General features: G+C 40.4%; 1 protein-coding gene across 5 annotated transcripts in view; it reads left to right on the top strand.

Moving 5' to 3' along the window:
* Window positions 1-31: 31 nt before the first annotated feature.
* Window positions 32-23,792, top strand: part of CCDC13 (coiled-coil domain containing 13) — a 111,473-nt gene continuing 87,712 nt past the window's right edge. For 2 of the 5 annotated variants that reach the window (XM_007499797.3, XM_001377184.5), the window contains exons 1-4: window positions 34-212; window positions 8,323-8,549; window positions 9,501-9,649; window positions 22,710-22,852. In XM_007499797.3, coding sequence (XP_007499859.1) covers window positions 8,329-8,549; window positions 9,501-9,649; window positions 22,710-22,852 — 513 coding nt within the window. In that variant the 5' untranslated portion in view covers window positions 34-212; window positions 8,323-8,328. Of the gene's footprint in view, window positions 213-8,322; window positions 8,550-9,500; window positions 9,650-22,709; window positions 22,853-23,792 lie in introns of all 5 variants that reach the window. The other 3 variants (XM_007499791.3, XM_007499795.3, XM_007499794.3) reach the window with 3 other exon arrangements.

Below are 23,792 nucleotides of genomic sequence, written 5' to 3'. Positions count from 1 at the left end.
TCCTTCCGCCCCGGCTTCCGTAGGGACGCAATGACACCGCCCACACGGGCGCAGTTGCCGTGGTGACGGTTGCTCGGGGCAGCGCGTCCCCGGCATTCCTGGGTGAGTGACTGCAGAGGCGCCTTCGTGCTCAGGGTCCGAGGTAGAGCGAAACCGGTCCAGCCTCAGCCCCAGCTCCGGTCCCGGCCCCAGGCCTGGGCTCCTCTGCTTGGGTGAGTGCCTAGCCGCGGGCGAAGCCCGCAGACCCCTCCTGAACCTCAGACAGACGTGCTGAGCTCCCGCTAGAGATGCTTCCCAGAGAGAGCCGGACCCGGAGCCATGGGACCAGGGTTTGCATCCTGCCCCATGAACTGACTTTTCCACCGCTCCGGGCCTCAGTTTCCTTAGTTGTAAAATGAGGTCCCTTCCAGCTTCTTGAACCGCTCTGGTTGGACAAACGGGTTCCTTCTTCCCGCCCAGATAGGCACAGCCCCTGACAGACTAGCCTCCTTCTGGTCATACTCACTCTTGAACCCTTCTGACTCTCAGGGACTGCTTTCGTAGGACATCCAGCAGCGAGCTAGCTTACCCGGATTTTATCCAAGGCATACTGGGGTCGGGGAAACAAAGCTATGAGCCTCTCACAAATAAACATTTGCCTTCTAGCAGAGACAGATCCACTACCCCCTCAATACTCAGACCCCCTTTCTCTCTCCCCTCTCCACTAACTACTGCTATTTTCTCCCTAGATCTTTCTGTGAATCAAGAGACTTTCCCCTCTTAAACTCTTACCATCTGCTTTAGTATCAATTCCTTTCCTTTCTTTTTTTTTTAAACCCTTATCTTCTGTCTTAGAATAAATACTGTGTATTGGTTCCATGGCAGAAGAGTGAAAGAGCTAGGCTATGGGTACTTGCTCAGGGCCACACAACTAGGAAGTGTCTAAGGTGAGATTTAAACCCAAGACTTCTGTCTCTGGACATGATTCTCTGTGCCACATTGCTGCCTCCCCACCCCCCCCACCCCCAACCAAGAGACTTCTTCACTCTTTTACCCTTATCCCCACCACAGCACAAATATTAAGAGAGCTGCCTAACAGATCAAACTCTCTTCAGATACTGAGAATTGGAAGGGACCTCAGAGGGCACTTCAGACACCCAAAATAAATTTCCTCCAAAACACCCCTAACAAGAAGTCAGTTGACTGTTCCTTCTTGAAGATCTCTAGTGATGAAGAGCTTACTACCTCTGAATTTCCAGCTGCATTTTGGGACAGCTGTCATCATTAGGAAGTTGGTGTTGTGTTTGTTTTGTTTTTAACATGGAATAGAAAAGTGCCTCCCTTCACTTGTCTCTCCTAGTTTTTCCCTGTCAGGCTACACAGAATGTCTTATTCCTTTTCTCTGTGGGAGCTCTTTGGAAACTTGGAGATAACAGTCATATTCCTCCTAAATTTCATGGTCCAGTCTAAACATCTCCATGTTTTCTCCTTCACCAACCAAATCCTGCTCACCTTAGTTTTTTAAGGTTTCTGTAAAAGGAAGTGGCTGGACTAGATAATCTCTGAGATCTAACTTCAAAACCTTTGATTCTCTGGACACACTGCTTCTTGTTGTACCGTTTTCCTAAAACATGGTGCCTAGAACTGGGAAATGTCCTACAAATGTGGTCTTATGAGAATAGAGCTCAGGAGAGACCATCACTAATTTCACTATGTTCACTAGATTTTCATTAACGAAGTCCAAGATCATATTAACAGGTTTGGCTGCTATGCTACATTGCTGATCTGTGATGAGGTTTTAGATACTATCCTTGACCCTAAGCTCCCAAGTTTTTAATCTCATGAACTACTGTCTAAGTATTTCTTAGTGCAGGACTTTCACTATTAGATTTCATCTATTATTCTACTTTTCGAATCCTTTCTAATGCATTAGTAATTCCTCCTTACCTTACATCATCTTCAAATTTGCTTTCTATTCCTTTCTCCAAGTCGTTGGCCAAAATGTTGAATAGTACAATCTGTTGCCAGATCCCTTAGAGCACCTCTTCCAGGATGACACAAATCATTATTCTTTGGATCTGGGTATTTAGTAATTTCTGAAGTCAACAACTACTGTTTGTCCATCCATCTTACATCTTTTCTTCTAGTTGCCCTTTCTTCCCTGTCATACCTGAAGATAGTGTCTGACATTTGGGCCCATGACATACATTTGACAGCTTGTTTCCATGTGGCCTTCAAGCCCTTCATCTTAAATTCATTAAATCTGGGATAACAACTGTTTTCAAGAACAGATATTAGTCGGTGAATCAATTGACACCTCTTAAATACCTAATATGTGTGGGGCCATCTGTTCAGTTAGCTAACTCTGGTGTATTGATTGGAAATAGCTTGGTATTTGAAGTTAAGACCTAGCTTCAAACCTTAGGGCTAATACATATTAGCTTTGGTCTAATTTGGGCAACTTTCTGAGGCTCAGTTTCCTCATCTATACATGGTTATTATTCTAGATCTAGACATTCTTTGAAACCTTAAAATTCTAAAGAAAAGAGATTATTCCTATCCATAAAGTGGGGGTACCCATTCTATCTGTAATTATCAGCTGTTTGTAATGATTAATTCCACATTTATTAAGCACTTACTGTGTATAAAACCATGTGCTAGGCACTGGGGGACATAGTCTAGGTAAGATACAACCTGATTCTTAGAGAGTTTGTATGCCAGTAGGGCAACAGCAAAAAGAAAATCATACCTACATAAGAGAAGAGCAGACAAAATAACATGCTATGTCAAAGGGAAAGTTTGTCATTAATGTGGGGCTTCTGAGAAGGATTCCAGGAGGAGGTGGTGTTTGAGTTGATTTTTATTTTCACAGACATTGCCTGGGGAGGGAAAGCATCCTTGGCATAGCAATTTCAGGGAGGAGATAAGCACAGGACAGGTTTAGCAATCAGTGAATAGTCCAGTTTGATTAGAGCCAAGAGTGTGTGGAAGGTATATGTACCTATTTAAAGAACATTGCACATAATATAAATGTGAAAGAAAGTATGCGAGATAAGTCTGGAAAGAGAGTAGCCTCAGATGGTACAATAGGCTAAGGAGTTTCTGAATGTTAGACTCTTTAGGCAATAGTAGGGAATCACTTTTATTTTTTTGAGGGGGAAAGTGACATGTCCAAGTCTATGAGTTTTTATTGGCCTAGACATGTGATTTCATTAGTGTTGGGAACAGTCCCCAAGGAAACTTCCTTTATTCAAGGAGATCATGTAGGGCCTACCAGGAGTAAGAGCTGACTGTAAGACCAGTGCTCTGTCTGTGACTCCATTGCTGCCTCTCAACTTTCTGCATGAGAAAGACTATTCCTACAGGGTTTTGAAGTGTAGATTGGAGTGAGGAGAAGGTGAAATTCAGGAAAATGAGAAAGAGGATCTTTACTAGGGGGTTACAATGGGGGATAAATGTGACATTTTAGGAGGACTGGATATGAGAGCTGAAGGAGGAAGAGTCAAAGATACTAGAAAAGTCATAAATGCTGAAGAAAAGGGTGAGTGAAGGTGCGACTGGCAGAAATAATGAAGTCAGGAGGAGGAGCAATTTTTTAGTGAAAGATAATAAACTTGGTTTTGCACTCGATGAGAATCAGTTGTCAATCTGGCATTCTTTTATGGGGGATGCAAGTCTGAAGCTCAGAAGAGAAAAGTTAAGACTGTAAATGTAGATGTGGGTGCCATTTGGTTGAGATAACAGTTGAAGCTTTGAGAATGAATAACATTTTTGTAGAGATTGAATAGAGGCGTTGGTATCAGAGAGGTCTTAGAGTACCCTAAAGGAATGGATATTTACATTTCCATTAAGTCATCTCTCTCTCAAATATCATATGTTGAGCTCTGCTTTTTGCAAATGATGGTTTGCTGCTAATTCATGATTTCAACAGCGTGTGTATCAGAGAGCCAAGGGCCAAGTAAATGGTAAGGTAATAAGCACCTTGGAAAAATTCACTGTGGCTGGAGCCATCAGAGAAGGTTTCATAGAAGTGTTAGGGTTTGAGCTGGGTTCTGAAGCAGGTGTAGGATTTAGACAAACAAGGGACAGTGGTAGAATATTCTCAGCCGATACCAGCAAGAAGGCAAAACCAAAAATGTCTTAATCAACACGCATGAACTAGTCTTGCATCTATGAGACACAAGCTGGATGATCTATAACATCCCTTTAAGTTATAATTCCTGTGACTCTAAAATCCTTCTTAATTGCTTCACTGGGACATGGAGGTGACACTAGATCCTTGAAGACCAGGCCAATGGATTGTAAGTCCCTGCAAGTGCTACCAAGTTGATAAAGCTTTAAATGACTGTCCTTGTCTTCTGAGGACTGCCAGCAGATGAGTCATTTTGGTCATAGTAGGCCAAGAAGACTTAGGGGTGGACTAGGCAACAAATTGCTGGAGGGAATTACCCATACTGATGAACTAACATATCTTTGAACCATCGAAGTGTGCACAAATCTCATATAAACACACAGGTGAATGTATTCACTATCTTCTGTAGCAGCAATGAGTTCTAGGCATACTCCAAAGGCAGGGACCAATTCTGCTCTGGGGAAGAAATTATATTGCTTTTTAAATAATCTGTACTGTATCACCAACCTCCTCCTGTTGACCTTCTCATCTGCCCAGCTCTAATTCTGTTTGTGTTCTCTTTTAACTGTCACTAAATTGTACTTGTTTAAACATGATAAATCAGCTGAAATGCCTACTCATCTCAGTAGCACTTAACTGCAGTGTTAGTCAGGATGTTGACAAAAGGTGCTATTTGAACAACAATTGGTTTGTCTTTTTGAGAGTATTAAATAGCACTTGGGATATATGTAAATATTTGATGAACTCAGGAAGAGCAAAAAATTGTACCATGACTAAATAATAAAATCATGCCCACAGCATGTCTCTCTGTAACCATACAGATTGGCTCAATAAGGGATTTTATCAAGTGAATAGCAAGTTCTGAAATGGCCTAAGGTTTACAAAGTGCTTTGTAGATATCTCATTTGGTCCTCACAACAACCCTGTGAGTAAGTAGTATAGTGATTATTGGGCCCAGTTTATAGCAGAGTAAGCCATATCCACTTAGGTGGCACAGTGATAAAGCATCCAGCTTGAAGTTAAGGAGACTCATCTTTCTGAGTTAAAAAAAGGCTTCTTACTAGCTGTGTGACCCTGGGCAAGTCCCTTAACCCTCTTTGCCTCAGTTTCCTCAATTATAAAATGAGCTTGAGAAGGAAATGGTGAGCTACAACACCTTTGCTGAGAAAATCCCAAACGAGGCCCAGTTGGACAAAACTAAATGACAATAAACCATGGCCCAGAGAAGTAGGTCCAGTTTCCCAAAGTCATGTCGCTAGTAAGAGGCAGAGTCTGCATTCAAACCCAGGTCTTTCTACCATATCACTTATTTTTAGTTCAAAAAATCTAGTCTTTCTCCATCCCACCTGTATCCAAAGCCCATTCTACCACATCATTACCTCCCTTTGTTCCTTCTGAGAAGTACAACCTCTCCAGGGTCCTGACCCATAGTTGAAAAGGGAAACAGTTTTATAAACAAATATGAAAAATAAATTTTATTGACAAAGACATTGAACACCTATTCTGTACATAGCCCTGTGCTAGGTCCTGTGAGGGACACACTAATTTTTGCTTGCATTTATATATCTAAAATTTGCAAAGCACTGTTTATGTGTTACTTCATTTGATCCTCACAACAACCCTAGGAGGTGGGCGCTGTTATTATCCCCATATTACAGATGAGAACACTGAAGCAAACAGAGCTTAAATGGTTTTCTCAGGGTCCTAAAGCTAATAAGTGATTGAAGTCACATTTGAACTCAAGGCTTCCTGACTTTAAGTCCAAGGTCCTCTTACCCATGGTGCTAACTAACTGTCTTCCATATAGTTCAGGGTCTGTGCCCTGAAGATGCCTTCAGTTGAATTGGGAATCTGACAGGTGCAAAAATTAAATAATAATATAACAGTAGAGAAGTTCTGAGAGGTCATTTTTAAAAGAAAAAATTCTTTTTTATATTTTGAAAAAAAAACCCACTGGCCAATCTTATTATTTTTTTTTAAAGAAAGAAGTCAAAGAAGTGTACATGATTGAGTAGTCACATGAGGGATATAGGCAAGGGACTAAGAGGAACTAATAGGTGGAAAAGATTGTTTCCAGTGAGAGTGATAAGGCAAGCCCCTGTGGGAGCAGTTAAAATATACCGAGGGATTACCAGACTCCTAGAATTTAGACCTGGGAGGAACCTCAGAGACCAACATTTATATTGGGGGAATTAGGAGAAAGAAGTGCCTGCCAAAGGCCACACAGGTAGTAAAGAAGACATTTGAAATCACATTCTTAAAAGTAAACTAATTGATTTTTTAAAAATCAATTTTTTTCTTTGTTACTAAATGTTTGGTAATGAGAGAGTGACCTCTACACAAAATGAGGACAAGTCACATTTTTGCAATCATTTTTATAGTTTACAGAGTACTTTCTCACAATAATCCAATGAGAATGGGTAGCTTTATTGTCCCTGTCTTATAGATGAAGAAACTGCAGCTTAGCAAGACTAAGTGATTTGCTCATGGTCACAAACCCAATTAGAAACAGGGCTGAGATTTAAACCTAGGTCTCTTGATGTCTGGTCCAATGTTCTTTCTACTTAAGCACACTTTTTTCTTTTTTTTTTTTACCAAATTCATTGTAGACATTTAATACATGCCTGCTGATTGATTGTAAATGAATATGTTCTAATGAAGCATTACATGATGGGCTTTTAGGATCCTTTACTTAAGCAGTTTTGAATATATCAGCATAAGAGCTATTCCCCAATTGATAAATGCTCAAAGGATATGAAATGACAGTTTTCAAAGGAAGAAATCAAAGCTATCAACAGCCATATGAATAAAGGTTCCAAATCACTAATAGTGAGAGAAATCTGCACAAGATAACTCTGAGATTCTCTTAATACCAACAAATTGGCAAATTACAAGAAAATTACAAATATTGAAGGGTGTATCAGAAAACAGGCACATTTATATATTCTTGATCATGCTGTGAATTGGTCTAGCTTTTCTGAAAAGCAGTCTGGAACTATATTCCAAAACTCAGCTATAGATATCAATACTATGTCTGTAATACAAAAAAAAAAAACAAAGAAAGGAGAAAGAATCTGCATGTATAAAAATATGTATAGCAGCTCTTTTTGTAGAAGCAAAGAACAGGAAACTAAGGGATGGAAACCTATCCACTGGGGAATATTTGAATAAATAATAGCATATGAGTAATAGAATACTATTGTTATAAGAAATGACAAAAGAAATGGTTTAATAATAAAAATAATGATAGCTAGCATTTATATGGCTTTTATTGTTTATCAGGGATTGTGCTAAACACTTTACCATTATTATCTCATTTGAATCTCATGACTTCCCTGAGAGGTAGGTGCACAAAGGTGCCTTTGTTTTCTAGTTGAGGAAATTGAGACAAAGAGAGGTTAAGGGACCTGCCCAAGATCACACAGCCAGTAAGTGTCTGAGGCTGGATTTGAATTCGGTTTTTCCTGATACCAAACCTAGCTCTCTCTCCACTGCTCCACCTAGCTGCCCATGTTTCAGAGAAATCTGGAAGGATCTATTTGAACTGATTGAGAGTGAAGTGAGAAGAACCAGGAGAACAAATTACACAACTTCTACATAGTAAAGACATCTTTAAAAGGCTTAACTTTGACCAATACAATTATCAACCATAATTTCAGAGGACCCATGATGAAACATACTACCCACAGAGAGATGATGAACTTAGGGTGCAGAATGAGACACTTTTTTGGATGTGGCTAATTCAGGGATTTGTTTTGCTTTGTTATGGATGCTCATTTCTCCTCCTCCTCCTCCTCCTCCTTCTCCTTCTTGTCCTTCTTCTTTTTCCTTTACCTTTTATCTTAGAATCAGTACTGTATATTGGTTCCAAAATGGAGGAGTGGTAAGGGCTAGGCAATGGGGATTAAGTGATTTGCCTAGGTTTTAGATAGGAAGTATCTGAGGTCAAATTTGAACCCAGGACCTCCTGTCTCTAAACCTAGCTCTCAATCCACTGAGCCACCTATTTGTCCCATCTCATGCTCATTTTAAGGTTTTTTTCTTCCTTTTTCTTTTTTTCTGATGGGGTGGATATAGGTGGGAAGGAGACAAACTAGATTTTTAAAACTAAAAATAATATAAAATCCTTTTAAAAATCTATTAAAGAAGTTTATCATCTAAATCCTCTGATTCTCTTACTAATCACCCTTCTGATTTTTGTTTTGTTTTAGCACAGAATGGAATCTGAGGAAGGGATGCATGAGACTTTACGGCTTCAGTTTAAGGCCCTACAGGAACAGCAGTACAAGAGGTTTCAAAAACAGATGGAGAAAAAAAAGGCAAAAGTTGTGGCCTGTAAAGGAGACAAAAATGAGCCAAAGGAGTCATTTGGAATCCAGAATGAGCTAAACTTACTTCGAGAGGGTAGGGAGTCGGCCAAAGATACCTTCAACCAAAGGTAAATGTACAAATGGGCCCAGCAAATTTTCCCTAAATGAAGTATGGAGTTAGGGAAGATGGGAAGTAGGGGGAGGAACAGGAGAAATGATGGAAGATATTGATTTCAAAGTCATGATGTTTAGATTTTTTTTTTAAACCATGAGAAACTGATTTCAATGTAGAATTGGCTTTTAGTGTTTGGTACATCTGATTGAAGGCCTGTGCTCTGTTTACATAATTTTATACAAATGTGTTTGTGTAGCATTTAAAGTCAAATTGAAATGAATGCTCATTATGATTTTGTTTATTCACTTGATTTCCTCTGTGGAAAGAAGATAGTGTTTTGCATTAAAGAAATATGTTCAGCATAATGTTATTGGATTTCCTAGGAGCTGATTGGTTTTAATATGATGGCATGTTTATGAGACTTCTTTAAAGCTCATCCTCTATCATTTTCTCTTTTGCCCATTCCCCTTTCCTTTCTGCCTTAATTTTCTCAGGATATAACCACACACAAACATGAACAAACTTTGGCTTCGAAATAAAGGTCTACTCTTCAATGAAGTCTCTTTTTTGTTTTCTTGGTATGCCAAGATTGGGTCCCTATCCTTGTCATTTTGGCTAAATGTCTCTCAGGATCCCATTGCATTCATTCAACACCTGAAAGATCAGTGATTTCTTTGGTATTTGTGTTCCCTCCATATCCTTTGACTTTTTCAGTGTATTGTGATCAAAAGCATTTGTTACCAATGCCAATCCTCTAGTGGTGAGCTTTCCTGTATATAATGGAACTGGGCCTTATATGACAGACACACAGTCCATGTGGGGCCTTTCCAATTTAGGAGGAATAGTGTATTGTTTTGATATAACCTTTGAGAACATAGGGGCCCCACCACATCATGGAGATTTATTGAAGGAGGATGTTAGCAGAGGAAACATCAAATGAAATAACAACTGGTTTGCCTTGTAGATTGTTTGAAGAAGAAATTGAACAACTCCAGGAACAGCTCAGAGAAACTGTAGATGAAAATGGAAGATTGTATAAACTGCTGAAGGAAAAGGACTTTGAAATAAAGCAGCTCAAAAAGAAAATAGAAGAAGACCGATGGGCTTTCACAGGTAGGATCACAGAACTTGGGACAGTCACTGAACTTCCCTGAAGAAGTTGTACTAGATGGTCTCTGAGGTCCCTTCTGGTATTAATGGTCCCTGACCCCATGAATCTTGAGTGTAGGTCCATAGGTCATGTGTGCTATGGGTCACATAGCTCAGTGGTGATGGTAGAGCCAAGATTATACCTCTATATCTCCTAATAGCCAGCCTAGGGTTCTTTACTATTGTACTGGGGAGGGAGGTATATAGGAAAGAAGCAGTTTGCAATAAGGATTTCAGGGGAAAGTATATGATAATTTCACTTGAGATGTCATCACTTCAGAGAAAAATTGCCTCCATGATAGACTATGATGGCAAAGGTAAAATTAGGTTGTAATAAATCTCATGGTCTAGAAAAGTTATAAAAAAGGGCTGTTGTGTGAAATGTTAAACTATTGCCTGGCTCTAAGACATAATGCTTGGGGGTGAGCCTCACAGGTGGCCTGGGTGGAAGAGGAGGATAGTCAGCATGAACCCCAGAAAGTTGTGAACTTTCTCAAGGAAAACCCAGTTAGTTTGTGTTTCCTTGGCATTTCAGAACCATAAAGGGCAAAGGATTTTAGTACTGGAAGGGATTTCAGTGAGAATTTAGTCTAGTTCCTTCATTTTACAGATTAGTAACCTGAGATCCAGAGAGAGACCAGGTAAGAAGTTTTTCAAATGTTGCTCAGTAAATCCTTTCAGCTGACCCCTTGAAGGGGAATTAGGAAGTGTAGTACAGTGCAAAGAACAATGATTTCTAAGAAGGCCTACTTTCTAGTCCTGTTTCTCTTACTTAATTGTTGTATGATCTTGAAGAAATTACTTTTCCCTCCCTGAGCCTGTTTCCTCATCTATAAAGTGAGGAATCTGTGTTGGACCATCTCTAAGGATGAAATTATGTTTTTTAGAAGACCATCTAAATCAAGTATTCTGGAAAATGTGTGGAGAGATCCAGACAGGAGGGCTTCAGAGTCCACAGCTGTCTTCTCCTCTTTCTCTCATTTCCTCATTTTCTTCACAAACTTTAAAGCCGTTTCTGTCTATTGTACCTTTATATCTTCACCAGCTCTTAGGACACAATGACCAGGCTGTGGAAATCTCTTCCTCTTAGATCAATGGAAACAAAAATTGGACTTTACCCTAGCCTGGGCCTGTTGTAAGGTGAGAAGCAGGAATAGAGTTGGTGTTGAAGCCAATAGCAGAATCTCCAAAAAGGAGAAGAGGAGAGAAACCCTATTGGGGGGTGGGGGCGGGGGTGGGGAGAAGGAAGGGAGAGTTCCTGTGGTCACCCAGATAGGCTGAAGGAATGGACAAGGGCAAACCAGGAAAAGCATGTAATGATGGCAATATATAGTTTTGAGAGCCTTTATTCTAAGGATTTCAAAGTATTACTAGATATTGATGAAACCCTCATGGCCATTCATGCAAATAATAGAAATATCATTACATGTGAGAGATATTTAAAGTTTTTGCTCCCAGATCACAAAACAAATCTGGAAATAGAAAACAGATATCCCAATGCTGATCCATTTTTAGGCAGCTTGAACTGTATATGATAGATGAGCATGGCTAAACTGAATGAAGGGAGTGATGAGCTAGAGTGTATAAATGCAGTTTAGATTAAGAGAGCTTCATTTAGAGAATTTACCAACACTCTGGCCCTTATAGGGGAGGCCGTGTGATGTGATGTGATGTGATGTGTAGCATCAAGCCACCTGGGTTCAAATCCTGCTTTTAATTCTTACTAGTTGTATGCTCTTGGGTGAGTCACATAACTTTTCAAAACCTTGGTTTCTTTGCCTTGTACTACCCACCTCACAGGGTTATTGTGAGGGAAAACTTGAAAACCTTGAAGTGCTTATAATAATTGTAAGCTATTATTGTTAGTTCAGTCAGAAGAACCCTTCAAAGATCTCCTTAAATATATCACGGTCGTTTTGAAAACTTCCACCGCACCCATTCAGGGAGTAGTTAGCTAGACTAGACCAGACCTCCCGGGAGGCAAGCTGAAAGCGTCATCCATCACTTCCCATTACTCTCATTCCTTTTCATCATAGCTAGGATCAACTTAGGCAAATGCTTCATAGGGAACTGCTGATTGGAGCCAGGGGCTGGACGTGAAGCTGAGCAGTGCTGAGAGGCTGTCAGCAAAAGTGATGTGACTGAAATAACAAATGACATCCTTCACTGGACTTGTGTGGGAGCAGGGGTTCCTTGTGCAGAACCTGAATCCTACGTCAGGGCTAAATAGATCAAGTATTTAAACCTTGACGATGGATGTTCTCAGTGCTCTGAATGCAAGGGACAGATTTATTTTCTTTCCCCAAATGCCTTGAATGCTTCAAAAGGAACCCTAATTGCTACAAATGTAATTGAGTCCAAGTTTTTTTTTTTAATTAAATGCCTGCTACATACTGAGTTTTATGTTCCCTTATACTGGAAGAGATACAAAGTTTAGCTAAGATGGGGTTCACACTCCAGTGGGATAAACACATATATGAATCAATATGGTCCAAAATAAAATTGCTGTGTGAAATCTGGTAGTCAAGGATGGAGGAGAATGTTATTCCTGGATGGTAAGGGATCAGGGAAGGCTTCCTGGAGGAGATGCCATTGGAGTTTAATTTTAAAGAATGTATAGGAATTTTTAGCTGAAGGGAAGGGAGAATATTACAGTCTCAAAGAATAGCTCAAAATGCATGAACTTTAAAAATATGGTGGCAGGAAAGCATGAGAGGGTCCGGCAGCCCAGTTTTATTTGGAGCATGTAATGTATAGAAGGAAATCACAACAGAAGGGCTTTGAATGAGTGATCTGATCAGCCCTATACATGAAGAAGATGAGTTTGGTAGACTCTGAAGGAAGGTTCCATGCCACCAACCTAGCAACATTATCTCCTGGGAGATTTGAACTGTATTATTCATCTGCTACTACTTACTACTGTTATCCCTAACACCGTTCCATGATTTGTTACCTTTCCTTATCCCTATATTAATCAATCAGCAGCTACACAGGAGAAAACTACCCAATCTCCACCTCTCTTTTTCCATTCCAGTCCTGCTCTCTGGAGTTCCCTTTTCATAATGGATATACTGGGCCTCTTTCTCTCATATAGTACCACTTCCAGATTCACCCTTTATGACCATCATTCAGCAACTTCTTTGAAGTTCACAGTTAAAGTATTCCATTCAACTGAGATCATGGTAGCAGTTGTGTGTTGCCCACACATAATCTCCCTTCCTTTCTCAAGGAGCCTAGCATCTGACTTACCTTCTTCCTCTTCTCTCCCAATTACTCTTCTTTATGCTAAGAGGCTTTGATAGCCATGCTGTTCCCTCAGACTCCCTAATGTCCCAATTCCTCAGTCCACCTAAATTTCATGCCCTATTCTTTTACTACATCTCAGCAATAGATAAAGGTGATCATACCCCAGATCTCATCATTACTCACAAGTGTTCTACTTCTTCGATTAAAAAGCCAAAATGAAATCCTCTGATATTCCTTTCTCTCACTATAATATAGCATTCCATCTCTTTCAATGCCTCACTTTCCTTAAATCTATTTTTTGCCTTCATTGTAATGTGCAATCCCTTTTCTCTGAGTTTAATACTTTCTCAGGCCATTACTCCTATTAAATCCACTTTCCTTCTTTTCTAGTGTTGACCCTATCAGCACCCTAAAAGCAAATGCAATTCTATCCTGAATTCTTTACCACCTTGTCCTATTGATCTCATTATTTGCTTCCCATGCATGCTGCTAAATGTAGCTGAAGAAGTCTCATAGCCATGCTAATTGGGCATATTATATATTAATGTTATACAACCTTCAACTGGACTCTCACTACAGGAAGGCAATGTTTTTTATTTCTCCCCTTCTCACTATCTTCAGAAGCTATTCCATACCCTTTCTTCTCTCTTAAGGCTCTCACACCTCCCCTTCTTACTTTCTTAGCTGAGGATCTTATCTCCTACTTTTCTTAGAAAATTGTCTCCAACATGAGTTCCAGCTTGATTCTTCTTCTTCATCTCAAAACTTCTTGACATCATGTTCTCTTCTCCCCTCAATTCCCCTCTTCCCCAACAACAAGGTGACTCTTTTCCTTATGAAGGCCAAACTACATGTACTTTTGATCCCACTGCCTTTCAAATTTTTCAGCAGATTGCAGCCTTAATCATCCTCCCTTCAATCTTCAGTATCTCCCTATATTGGTTCTTTCCCTACTGCCCCCAAACATGCTCAGATCTCCTCCATCCTTAAGAAAAATCCACTCGATCCCACCAATCTCTTAAACTCCTATTGTATATCTTTCCTCTGTTGTCTCAGTCAAACTCCTAGGGAAAACTATCTCTGCTTTCTGCATCCCTCTTCTCCCCTCTCATTCTTCAGCCTTTTGTAATCTAGCTTCTGACCTCATGGCTCACTGAAACTGTTCCATCCAAAGTTACCCAGTCTCTAATAACCAAATATCCTTCTATCAGCTGCATTGACATTCTTGACCACCTTTTTCTCCTCAATGATCTCAACTTTCTGGGCTTTCATGACATTACTTGTTCCTGGTTCTCTTCCCCTTATCTGTCTAACCACTCCTCAGTCTCCTCTGCCAGCTTATTATCCATAGTATGGGTGGGCCCCAAAGTTCTGTTCAGGGCCTCTAATGCTATCTCTCTTAGTGACCTCATCAGCTTAAAATGATCACCTTTATGTAAACTAGTCGCATTTTATATTTAGCCTTACATTGCCTATTGGATGTTTCAAACTGGATGTCCAGGACACATCTTAAACCTGACATGTCCAAAACAGAACTCAATCTTTATTTTTGTCAGAGATGGCTATCCTTTTAGTTCCCCAAGTTTGAAACCTTTGCTTCTTTTCAACTTTTGGCTCATTTTCTGACCTGCTGTACCTCTACACTGGCTGCCTCACTCCTTGGGAGGCAATTCTACCTTGAAGCTGACTCAGTGAATGGTGGGTCCCTGCCTGGAACTGACATATCATTAGAAGGCCTAGCGATACTGCTCAAGTTCCATTTCTAGCTCACCCTCTGATTAGCTTCACCTCCACCACAGCTGTCTTGCTCCTACATGGGGACCCCTTCTTCCCCTAATAGAAAGTAAGTTCTTTAAGAGTATAGAACACTTTGTTTTCTCGTTTTTACATTTCCAATCTTAGCACAGGGCTAAGCACAATACATATAATAAGTGATTAATAAATATCATCCATTCATCTATCCATCCATATGTCTGTCTGTCTGTCTGTCTATCTATCTATCTATCTATCTATCTATCTATCTATCTATCTATCCATCCATCCATCTCCCTACATTCTCCTTGACTCGCTGCTTCACCTCATCTCACCTGTCCAGTAGCCAAACCTTGCAAATCTTTCTTCTACAAGTCTGGCATCTGTCTCCTTTCAACTTCCATAGCTCACACCTCAGTGAAGCCTTTCATCCCTTCTCCCTTGGGTTAATGCAGTAGTCATAATTGGTCTGCCTATCTTGAGTCACTTCCACTCCAGTCCATCCCCCTGCCAATTGATTTTCTTTAAGTGCAGATCTGACCATGTCTCTTCCCTGCTTGATCAAATATAGTAGCTCTCTGTTCTCTCAAGGATAAATAGATTTTTCTTAAAAAAATTTAAGACCTTCACAACTTGGCCCCAAATTGCATTTCCAGCCTCATTTTATATTACCTCCTCTCCCACACTCTGGAATCCAGCCACACAAACTTCTTCCTGTTCCTCACATGTGACACTTTGCACAGGTATATCCTTCAGATGCCTATCGTCCTAGGGGATAGAAATTCAAAGCCATGAAAACAGTAAGCACTCTGTGAGGTGAGACTGCTTAATTGGCACTTCACATTTCACCTCAGCTTTGCACTGTATACTCCTAATTACCCCTAACCTCTCTTCTGATTTGAGTCAGCTTTGTTCAAGGGACCCAGAACTTCAGCCTTTCAGACCAACCTCCAAGAATGGAAGTGTCCATCTCAGGACTGCTGTTCAGAGCAGGAGAGGCTAGGGTTCTGAGATCCATCCTCTGGCTTGTTCTAGTAGGACATCTGCTTTACTAGGATGGGCTCCCAGAGAAGTGTAGCCTCTTGCCTCTTCCCTCATGTACAGAGGCTCAACTGAGTAGTCTTGACATGATCTGCAGTTGGGAACAGGAGAGGAACTGTGAGCAGGCCACTGAATTATGTTCTCCTGGAATTTCCCACATGTGCTTCCTGGGTCCAGTACACACATATAGATATGAACAAAGTAAATATAAGGTAATGTCAGCAAGGAAGCCTTAGCTGCTGGGGGGGCTTACAGGGGGGTTAGGAAAGACCTCATGTAGGAGGAAGCACCAGACCAGAGCTTTGAAGTAAAGTGAAAAGGTGGGACATGGGGAATTACATGGGCATGGGAACTACACGGGCAAGGGTGCTAGCTAAAATGAAAGATTAAATATGTGTTAGGAACAACAAGATCAATTTGGCTAGGTTGTAGGATTATGAAGGCAATTAGTATCTAACAAGTCTGGACAGATAGAGTTTGGAGTCAGTTGTGAAGGGCTTTACATGTCAGACAGAGGAGTTGGTATTTGATCCTTGTAAGGAATTATATTTTATGGTTGGACTAAATATATGAGAATTCTAAGATAATACCATGGTCACCGATTTTAAAATTAATACAGCACAAGTCAAAATGACTATTAGCAGCTTTTATTTACAAAAAAGGTAGAGAGAGTAAAAGTAGAGAAATGAAAAAGAGGATAGAGGAGATTTCTATCCTACCACACTAAATATTTGCTCCAGTGCCCATTCTACTCTGGCAGGGCTTGTTAACCCTAACTAGAGGGCCCGGTGGTAAATTAAACAAGGGTTCAACCCATGTGGCCTCCTCCAAGAAGGGGAGGCGTCTCCAGAATTAATCTCTCCAGAAGCCAGGAAAGGAGGGTCAGTTTCTCACTCACCCAAGCCAAAGCTCCAAAATGAGAAGATCCAGGAGCAGTCTTACCAAAAGCAGTTCAAGATCCAGAGTCCCAAGTCCAAGTCGTAGCTCCAACCTTCAATCCTAGTCCAAGATCCTCCAACCCAAAAATTCAGGATGAAGACCTCTTGGACAGGAAGTTCATCACCTTTTATAGTCCTTTTTTTTTTTAACATCCTTTCCTCCACTTTATAGGGACCAATAGCAGTCTTTAAATCTGCTAAATCTGCTAAATCTGCTAAATCTGCTTAGCACTGCCCAGGGGGTGGTCTGGTGATTCTGGAGTTGTCACACACTTTAGTAAGTGGCTTGTAGACCTCCCCTACTTAGTGTTAAGTAGGGGTGTCTATGCTTTTGGTGGATTAAATTTAAAAGCAGGCAAGGGGAGAGTCAATTTCCATCTTCACATACTAAAGGTAACAGAGAACCTAAGTTTGCTGTTGCTCAGTCATGTCTAACTCTTCTTGAGGTTTTTTAAAGCAAAGGTAGAAGAGTGGTTTGCCATTTCTTTCTTCATCTCATTTTACAGATGAGAAAACTGAGGCTAACAGGGTTAAGTGACTTGCCTAGAGTCACACAGCCAGAAGTGTCTGAAGCCTGATTTTGATCTCTGATCTTTCTGACTCTAGATCAGGCATTCTAATCACTGATACACTAGGTGTAAGGGTATATGGAATGTTCAGGGAGGCTGAGGGCTTGCCAAGCCCTTTTCAGGACTGCTTATCCACCTTTACTGTTCACCTTTCACCCAGCTCTCATCTGTAGCAATAAGAAGCTGTGGCATGGCTAGTAATCTCACTCCAGTAAAACTGTCTCAGCTGATGGGCTAAATCAAGGTCAGAGTGCCTGCTAAGACTCAAACCTGCCAGGGATTTAAGCAGAATGGGCTATGAAGGAGGCTGAAGCAGAGCCTGTGGAGTGCCAAGAGCTTGGTCAGACATCAAAGACACTGGGTTTGTTCATTGCATCCCATGACATTGTCAGTTGTCCTGACTTTTGTTTTGCCACTGGACTTCGCTGGAAGAGAGAGTGAGGCTGATGACTCTGTAGGACTCTGCCCCACTTAAATCCAATTCACCCCATGATATCATTGGTCCTCTTTGAAAATGAAGACCAAACCACCGCAACAACAGGGAGTGACTGAAGTCCATTGATCAGGGGGGTGGCACAGCCAGATCTTTTCTTTGGGACTGTCATTTAAGCAACTGGGAAGGATGTAGATCAAAGAGAGAAGACTTGGAGCAGAGACACCAATTAGGGGGCTGCAGTAGAAGGCAGACAAGAGGCAATGAGTTAACCTTGAGAATGGAAAGAAAAGATGGCTATGGGAGGTGGTGGTGGGGAGACATAGGAGACAAAATTTGAGAATAATTGGGCATGACTCTGAGATCCTAAATCCAGGGGACAGGAAAGACAAATGTGCCTGGAAAGAAACAATGAAATGGGAAATCAGAAGGGCAGGGATCAAGGGCACAGGTGGAGGAAGCATTTACCTTAGCAAGGAATGAGATGTATTAACAAACCCATAATGATAGGAGGGAATAGTGGAAAGAACATTAGATCTGGACTCAGGACCTGGGTTGGAATCCTGGTTCCTATGTCATATTGGGCAAATTCCTCACCTATTAAAGTTTTGGGTTGGGGTAGATGAGAAGGTCCCAGTCTTTTTTTAGTTACTATACTCCTTGGCTTTCAGTAAACCTCTACTCCATTTTTAATGCAAAAACAAAATAAATTCTAGAGTTTACCATGTTTATGCAAATAGGAAATTTTAAAAAGATTAATTTTCACAATGAAACTCGTATTTGGTATAAAGCAATGTTTTACTATTAAAAATTATTAAATTTTTATCAGACTAGTCAGTGAGACTTTAATTCTATTTCTTGTCAATCATCAGCTTTATTTTTGGTATTATTATTGAAAGAGATTCTTGTATATTATGTTAGGTCTCTGGTTTGTTTCTTGCTTTCAATTTGACTGAGAATACTTATTCACAGAGAGGTTGTTATAAACAGAATTAAAGCTCTGTGAGCATGTTTTGCAAGAACAGTATATACTTCTCCAAGAGCACACCCTAAATTGTTTAAGTTCATTGACTGGAAACCAACTAGGGATTTCTAATCACTACGTAGATCAATTAGCTCATCTTTTCACTGGGTTGTTGTCACTGATTTTTTTTCCTGGCTCAATATGAAAAGGGTTTCATATCTGAACCTCATTCTTTCATTTTTGGTCAGTAGGAAGTAGTCCTGCAACTATCATTCAAACTGTTTAGATACCATATTACACTCCTTCCATTTTCTACCTCTACCCACCTTCTTGCTGCTCTTCCTTCAGTCTTCCTTTTTTCTCCCCTCTAAAAAACCTTTGCCTGGGACATGAATAGGCAATTTTCAGATAAAAAAAAATCAAAACAATCAATAAGCACATGAAAAAGTGTTCTAAATCTTATAGTCAGAGAAATGCAAATCAAAACAACTCTGAGATACCACCTCATACCTAGCAGATTGGCTAATATGATAGCAAAGGAAAGTAATGAATGCTGGAGGGGATGTGGCAAAATTGGGACACTAATGCATTGCTGGTGAAGTTGTGAATTGACCCAACCATTCTGGAAGGCAATTTGGAATCACACCCAAAGAATGTTAAAAGACTGTCTGCCCTTTGATCCAGCCATACCACTGCTGAGTTTATACTCCAGAGAGTTAATAAGGAAAAAGACATGTACAAAAATATTTATAGCTGCACCCTTTGTGGTGTCAAAAAATTGGAAAATGAGGGCCCTTCGACTGGGGAATGGCTGAACAAATTGTGGTATATGTTGGTGATGGAATACTATTGTGCTCAAAGGAATAATAAAGTGGAGGAATTCCATGGAGACTGGAACAACCTCCAGGAATTGATGCAGAGTGAGAGGAGTAGAACCAGAGAACATTGTACACAGAGATTGATACACTGTGTTACAATCAAATGTAATGGACTTCTCTACTAGCAGCAATGCAATGATCCAGTACAATTATGAGGGACTTTTGAGAAAGAATGTCATTCACATCCAGAGGAAGAACTGTGGGAGTAGAAACGCAGAAGAAAAACAACTGCTTGATCACATGGGTCGATGGGGATATGATTCCGGATGAAACAACAACCCTAGTGCAAATATCAATAATATGGAAATAGGTCTTGATCAATGACGCATGTAAAACCCAGTGGAACTGTTCTTTGGCTATGGGAGGGGGTTGGGAGGAGGGGAGGGGAAGAACATGATTCATGTAACCATGGAAAAATATTCTAAATTAATTAATTAAATAAAAAACCCTTGCCTTTTGTCTTAGTATCAGGGCTGACAGAAGAGTGGCAAGGGTTAAGTGACTTGCCCAACATCATACAGCTAGGAAGTGGCTGAGGCCAGATTTGAAACCACATCCTCCCGACTCCAGATCTAGTGCTCTATCCATTGTGTTACTTATCTCTCCCCCCCCCCCCCTTTGTTTATTTGTTTAGCACTACTACTTTTGGAATATTTCAGTAGGATACAATGCTTATTTACTACATATTTCCCACACCTCTTTGGCAAGCTTCTAGTACCCCATACTGGCACCTTTATTAGATTAGATGGCAGATAAGGTCTCAGCTCTAAATCCTCTGAAATCTGTTATGTTTGAGAGTAGCCAGCATCCACCAGGTGTCACTCTCAGTCTGTACAGCAATTGGAAAGTCCATCTGAAAAGAATCCTGCAAAACCTTAGGAGCTCACTCAGGATGGAATCCCAGAATGTTGGAAGTGGAAGATCTCCTAGGCCAACACTCTCCTATTATAGTAAAGAACCTGAGGATCGCCAATGGCCTATGATTTGTCCAAGGTCTACCAGCAAGTCAGAGGATTTGAATCCAGAGCACTTGGCTTCCAGTTCTTTTCCCTCCCACTAGATTATGCTTCTTTGCCAAGGTGAAACTGATTTCTGACATCACAGGTTCTGTGGTGTAGGGGAAAGAACCCAGAATTTAAGAGCAGGTGGGCTTAGGTTCAATCCTGGCTCTGCTATTAACTAGTGAGACACAGCAATAATTATGTATTTACTATATGACAGGCACTGGGGATAGGATTGTAAGTAAGCCAGAAGGTCCTTACCCCCAAGTAGCTTATATTCTAATGGGGGAAGTAGTACTATAGATAGGAACCTGGAACAACTAGGAGGGATTATGGCAGGTGACAAGGTGGCTGGAGAGAGCCAGGTCTGGAGTTGGGAGGACATCGCTTCTAATCTGGCCTCAGATGCTTCCATGCTGTGTGACCCTGGGCAAATCACTTAACCCTATTTGCCCAGCCCTTAACCTTTTGTCTTAGAGTTGTTGCTAAGAAAGTAAGGGTTTAAAAAACAAAACAAAAAACAAAAATAAGAGTGTAAATCTTAGAACTTTGGAATCAGCACTTGAGCCTGCACAAGTCACTTTTTTTCCCCTTCTTTCTTTTAAAAAAAATTTATTAATAGAATTTATTTCAGGTAACTCAGCCTGTTCCTCTTCTCTACATACCACAGAAGGCATCATCAGGCTAACAAATGTTTATATAGTGTTTATGTAGATTCTGTCTTTTGTGTTTCCATTTTTCAGTTCATTCTCTGGTAAACATTCACAGGTTATTCAAATATTAAATCCGTGGCTGTATATACTGTTCACTTGGTTCTACTCGTTTCACTCTTCATTAACTCATGTAATTCTTTCCAAGTTTTTTGGAAAAAATTAATCTGTTCACTGGCTCTTATGATGCAGTAGCATTCCATCACAATCATATGCCTCAATTTGTTTAGTCATTTCCCAAATGATTGACGTCCCCTTGATTTCCAGTTCTTTGCCACCACAAAGTGAGCTGCCATAAATATTTTGGAACATATAGGTCCTTTTCCTTTTACCCTATTCTCTTTGGGAAATGGACCAGAAAAGGTATTGCTGAATCTAAGGGTATAAAACTATTTTATAGCTCTCTGGGCAGAATTCTAAATTGCTTTCCAAATTGGTTGGATCAATTCACAGTTCTACCAACAGTGTATTAGTTTCCCAGCTTTTCCACATCCCCTTCAACATCTGTTATTTTTCCTTTTGTCATTTTAACTAACTTGATGAGTGTGAGGTGATACCTTGAATTGTTGTCTTTGCATTCCTTTAATCAGTAGTGATTTTTTCCCTTCATCTCAGAATCCTTTAGGGTTATTGCTTACTTGCTCTCTTTCTCAAGCCTCTGGCAAAGAGGTGGGTGGGCCTTCTCCAAAGCTGATTTCTTGGCATATGCTCTTATTCCCAACTTCTGAGTTTTCTGGCAGAATACTCTCTCTCAGTTATCCTTTCAGTCGCTATCTTCAGCTTTTCACTTGCAACTACATTCTTGCTTACTGCTTTCAAACATACCTGAGTCTCTACCATTCTTAGAAAAATCCTTTATTAGAGCCTACTATTCCCTCAAGCTACCATCCCATTGCTCTTTTCTCCATCCCAGCTGTCTACACTCTTTGCTTCCACTTCTTTTCCTCTCATAAATTCCTTTTCCCTTTGCAAACTGGCTTTGGACATTACAATTCAACTGAATCAGTAGTGATTGAAAATAACCCCCCCCCCCCCAACACACACACAAGTTTGATTTTTTTATCCCAAAATTGTGTGTTCATATCTTTTGCCTATTTATTGTTTGGGAGATGGCTCTCATTCTCATTAATTTGACAAAGCTCTCTATCCATTTGAGACATGAGATTTCTATCAGACTATCTGAATTTTTTTCTCAATTTTCTGCTTTAAAAGTCACTTCTTGACAACTCAGTTCCTTCCTCTGCAAAATAAGGGCAATAATCTTTGCCCTTCTTAATGTATGGGGTCTTTATAAAAAGAAAAGTATAGAGAAATGGCAACTCTTTCATTGCCATGAATTGCCTAACAACCTCTCATCTGTGCCCACTTTGTGGGGATTAGTGTGTGCTAGAGAGCCAAACTGAGGACTCATCCTGAGAAATGCTGGAGAAGAGCTCTGGGGATCAGTGTCTTAGAGGGATATGCTTTAATTGGTCCTCCTTTTTTTATTCAGGGACATCAGGTATGGCAGGAGATGTCATTGCAACCAAAATTGTGGAGCTGTCTAAGAAGAATCGGGACTTGAGTGCCGAGACAGAGAGTGAAAAAACCAAAGTGAAACAACTGCATAACCGTGTCCGAGATCTGGAAAGAGAAGTGAGGTGTTCTGATCATTTCTGTACCTTAAAATTATCCTGGTCCTGCTCGAGGACTTTTCTCCACATGGGTGAAAATTTCTTTTTAGATTGCTCTATATTGGTGGGGAAGCCCATTCTCTCTATGGGCACCAAGAGAACAGGCAGGTGGGAAGAGAACCAGAAAGGAACAGTGAAACAAGATGAATAGGAAGCCATGCATTATAATTGCTAATGTGCCTCAGAAAATGCATATATATATATATATTATATATATATATAATTGCTTTAGATATCATTTCACTTTGCTATGCCTTTTGCTTTTTTTCCCCACCTTGGACAGCTTTTTATCTAATTAAAAATTTTTCCATCTTATTTTTATTTTATTTAGTCAATTTAGAACATTGTTCCTTGGTTATAAGAATCATATTCTATCCCTCCCTCCCCTAACCCTACTCTTCCTGTAGCCCATGTGCAATTTCACTGGGTATTACAGGTGTCCTTGATCAGAATCTATTTCCATGTTGTTGTTGTTTGCACTAGGATGTTCATTTAGAGTCTACATCCCCAACCATATCCCCCGGACCCCTGTAGTCAAGCAGTTGTTTTTCTTCTGCGTTTCTACTCCCACAGTTTTTCCTCTGAATGTGGATAGTGTTCTTTCTCATAGATCCCTCCAGGTTGTTCAGGATCACTGCATGGCCACTAATGAAGTCCATTACATTCGGTTGTACCACAGTGTGTCAGTCTCTGTGTACAATGTTCTCCTGGTTCTGCTCCTCTCACTCTACATCACTTCCTGGAGGTTGTTCCAGTTCACATGAAATTCCTCCAGTTCATTATTGCTTTGAGCACAATAGTATTCCATCACCAACAGATACCACAATTTGTTCAGCCATTCCCCAATTGAAGGGCATCCCCTCATTTTCCAATTTTTGGCCACCACAAAGAGTGCAGCTATG

This window comes from Monodelphis domestica, chromosome 7 (assembly GCF_027887165.1).
Source record: "Monodelphis domestica isolate mMonDom1 chromosome 7, mMonDom1.pri, whole genome shotgun sequence".
Lineage (NCBI taxonomy): Eukaryota > Metazoa > Chordata > Mammalia > Didelphimorphia > Didelphidae > Monodelphis > Monodelphis domestica.
Note: the sequence above shows the minus strand (reverse complement) of the source record. Positions and strands in the feature narration are given on the sequence as shown.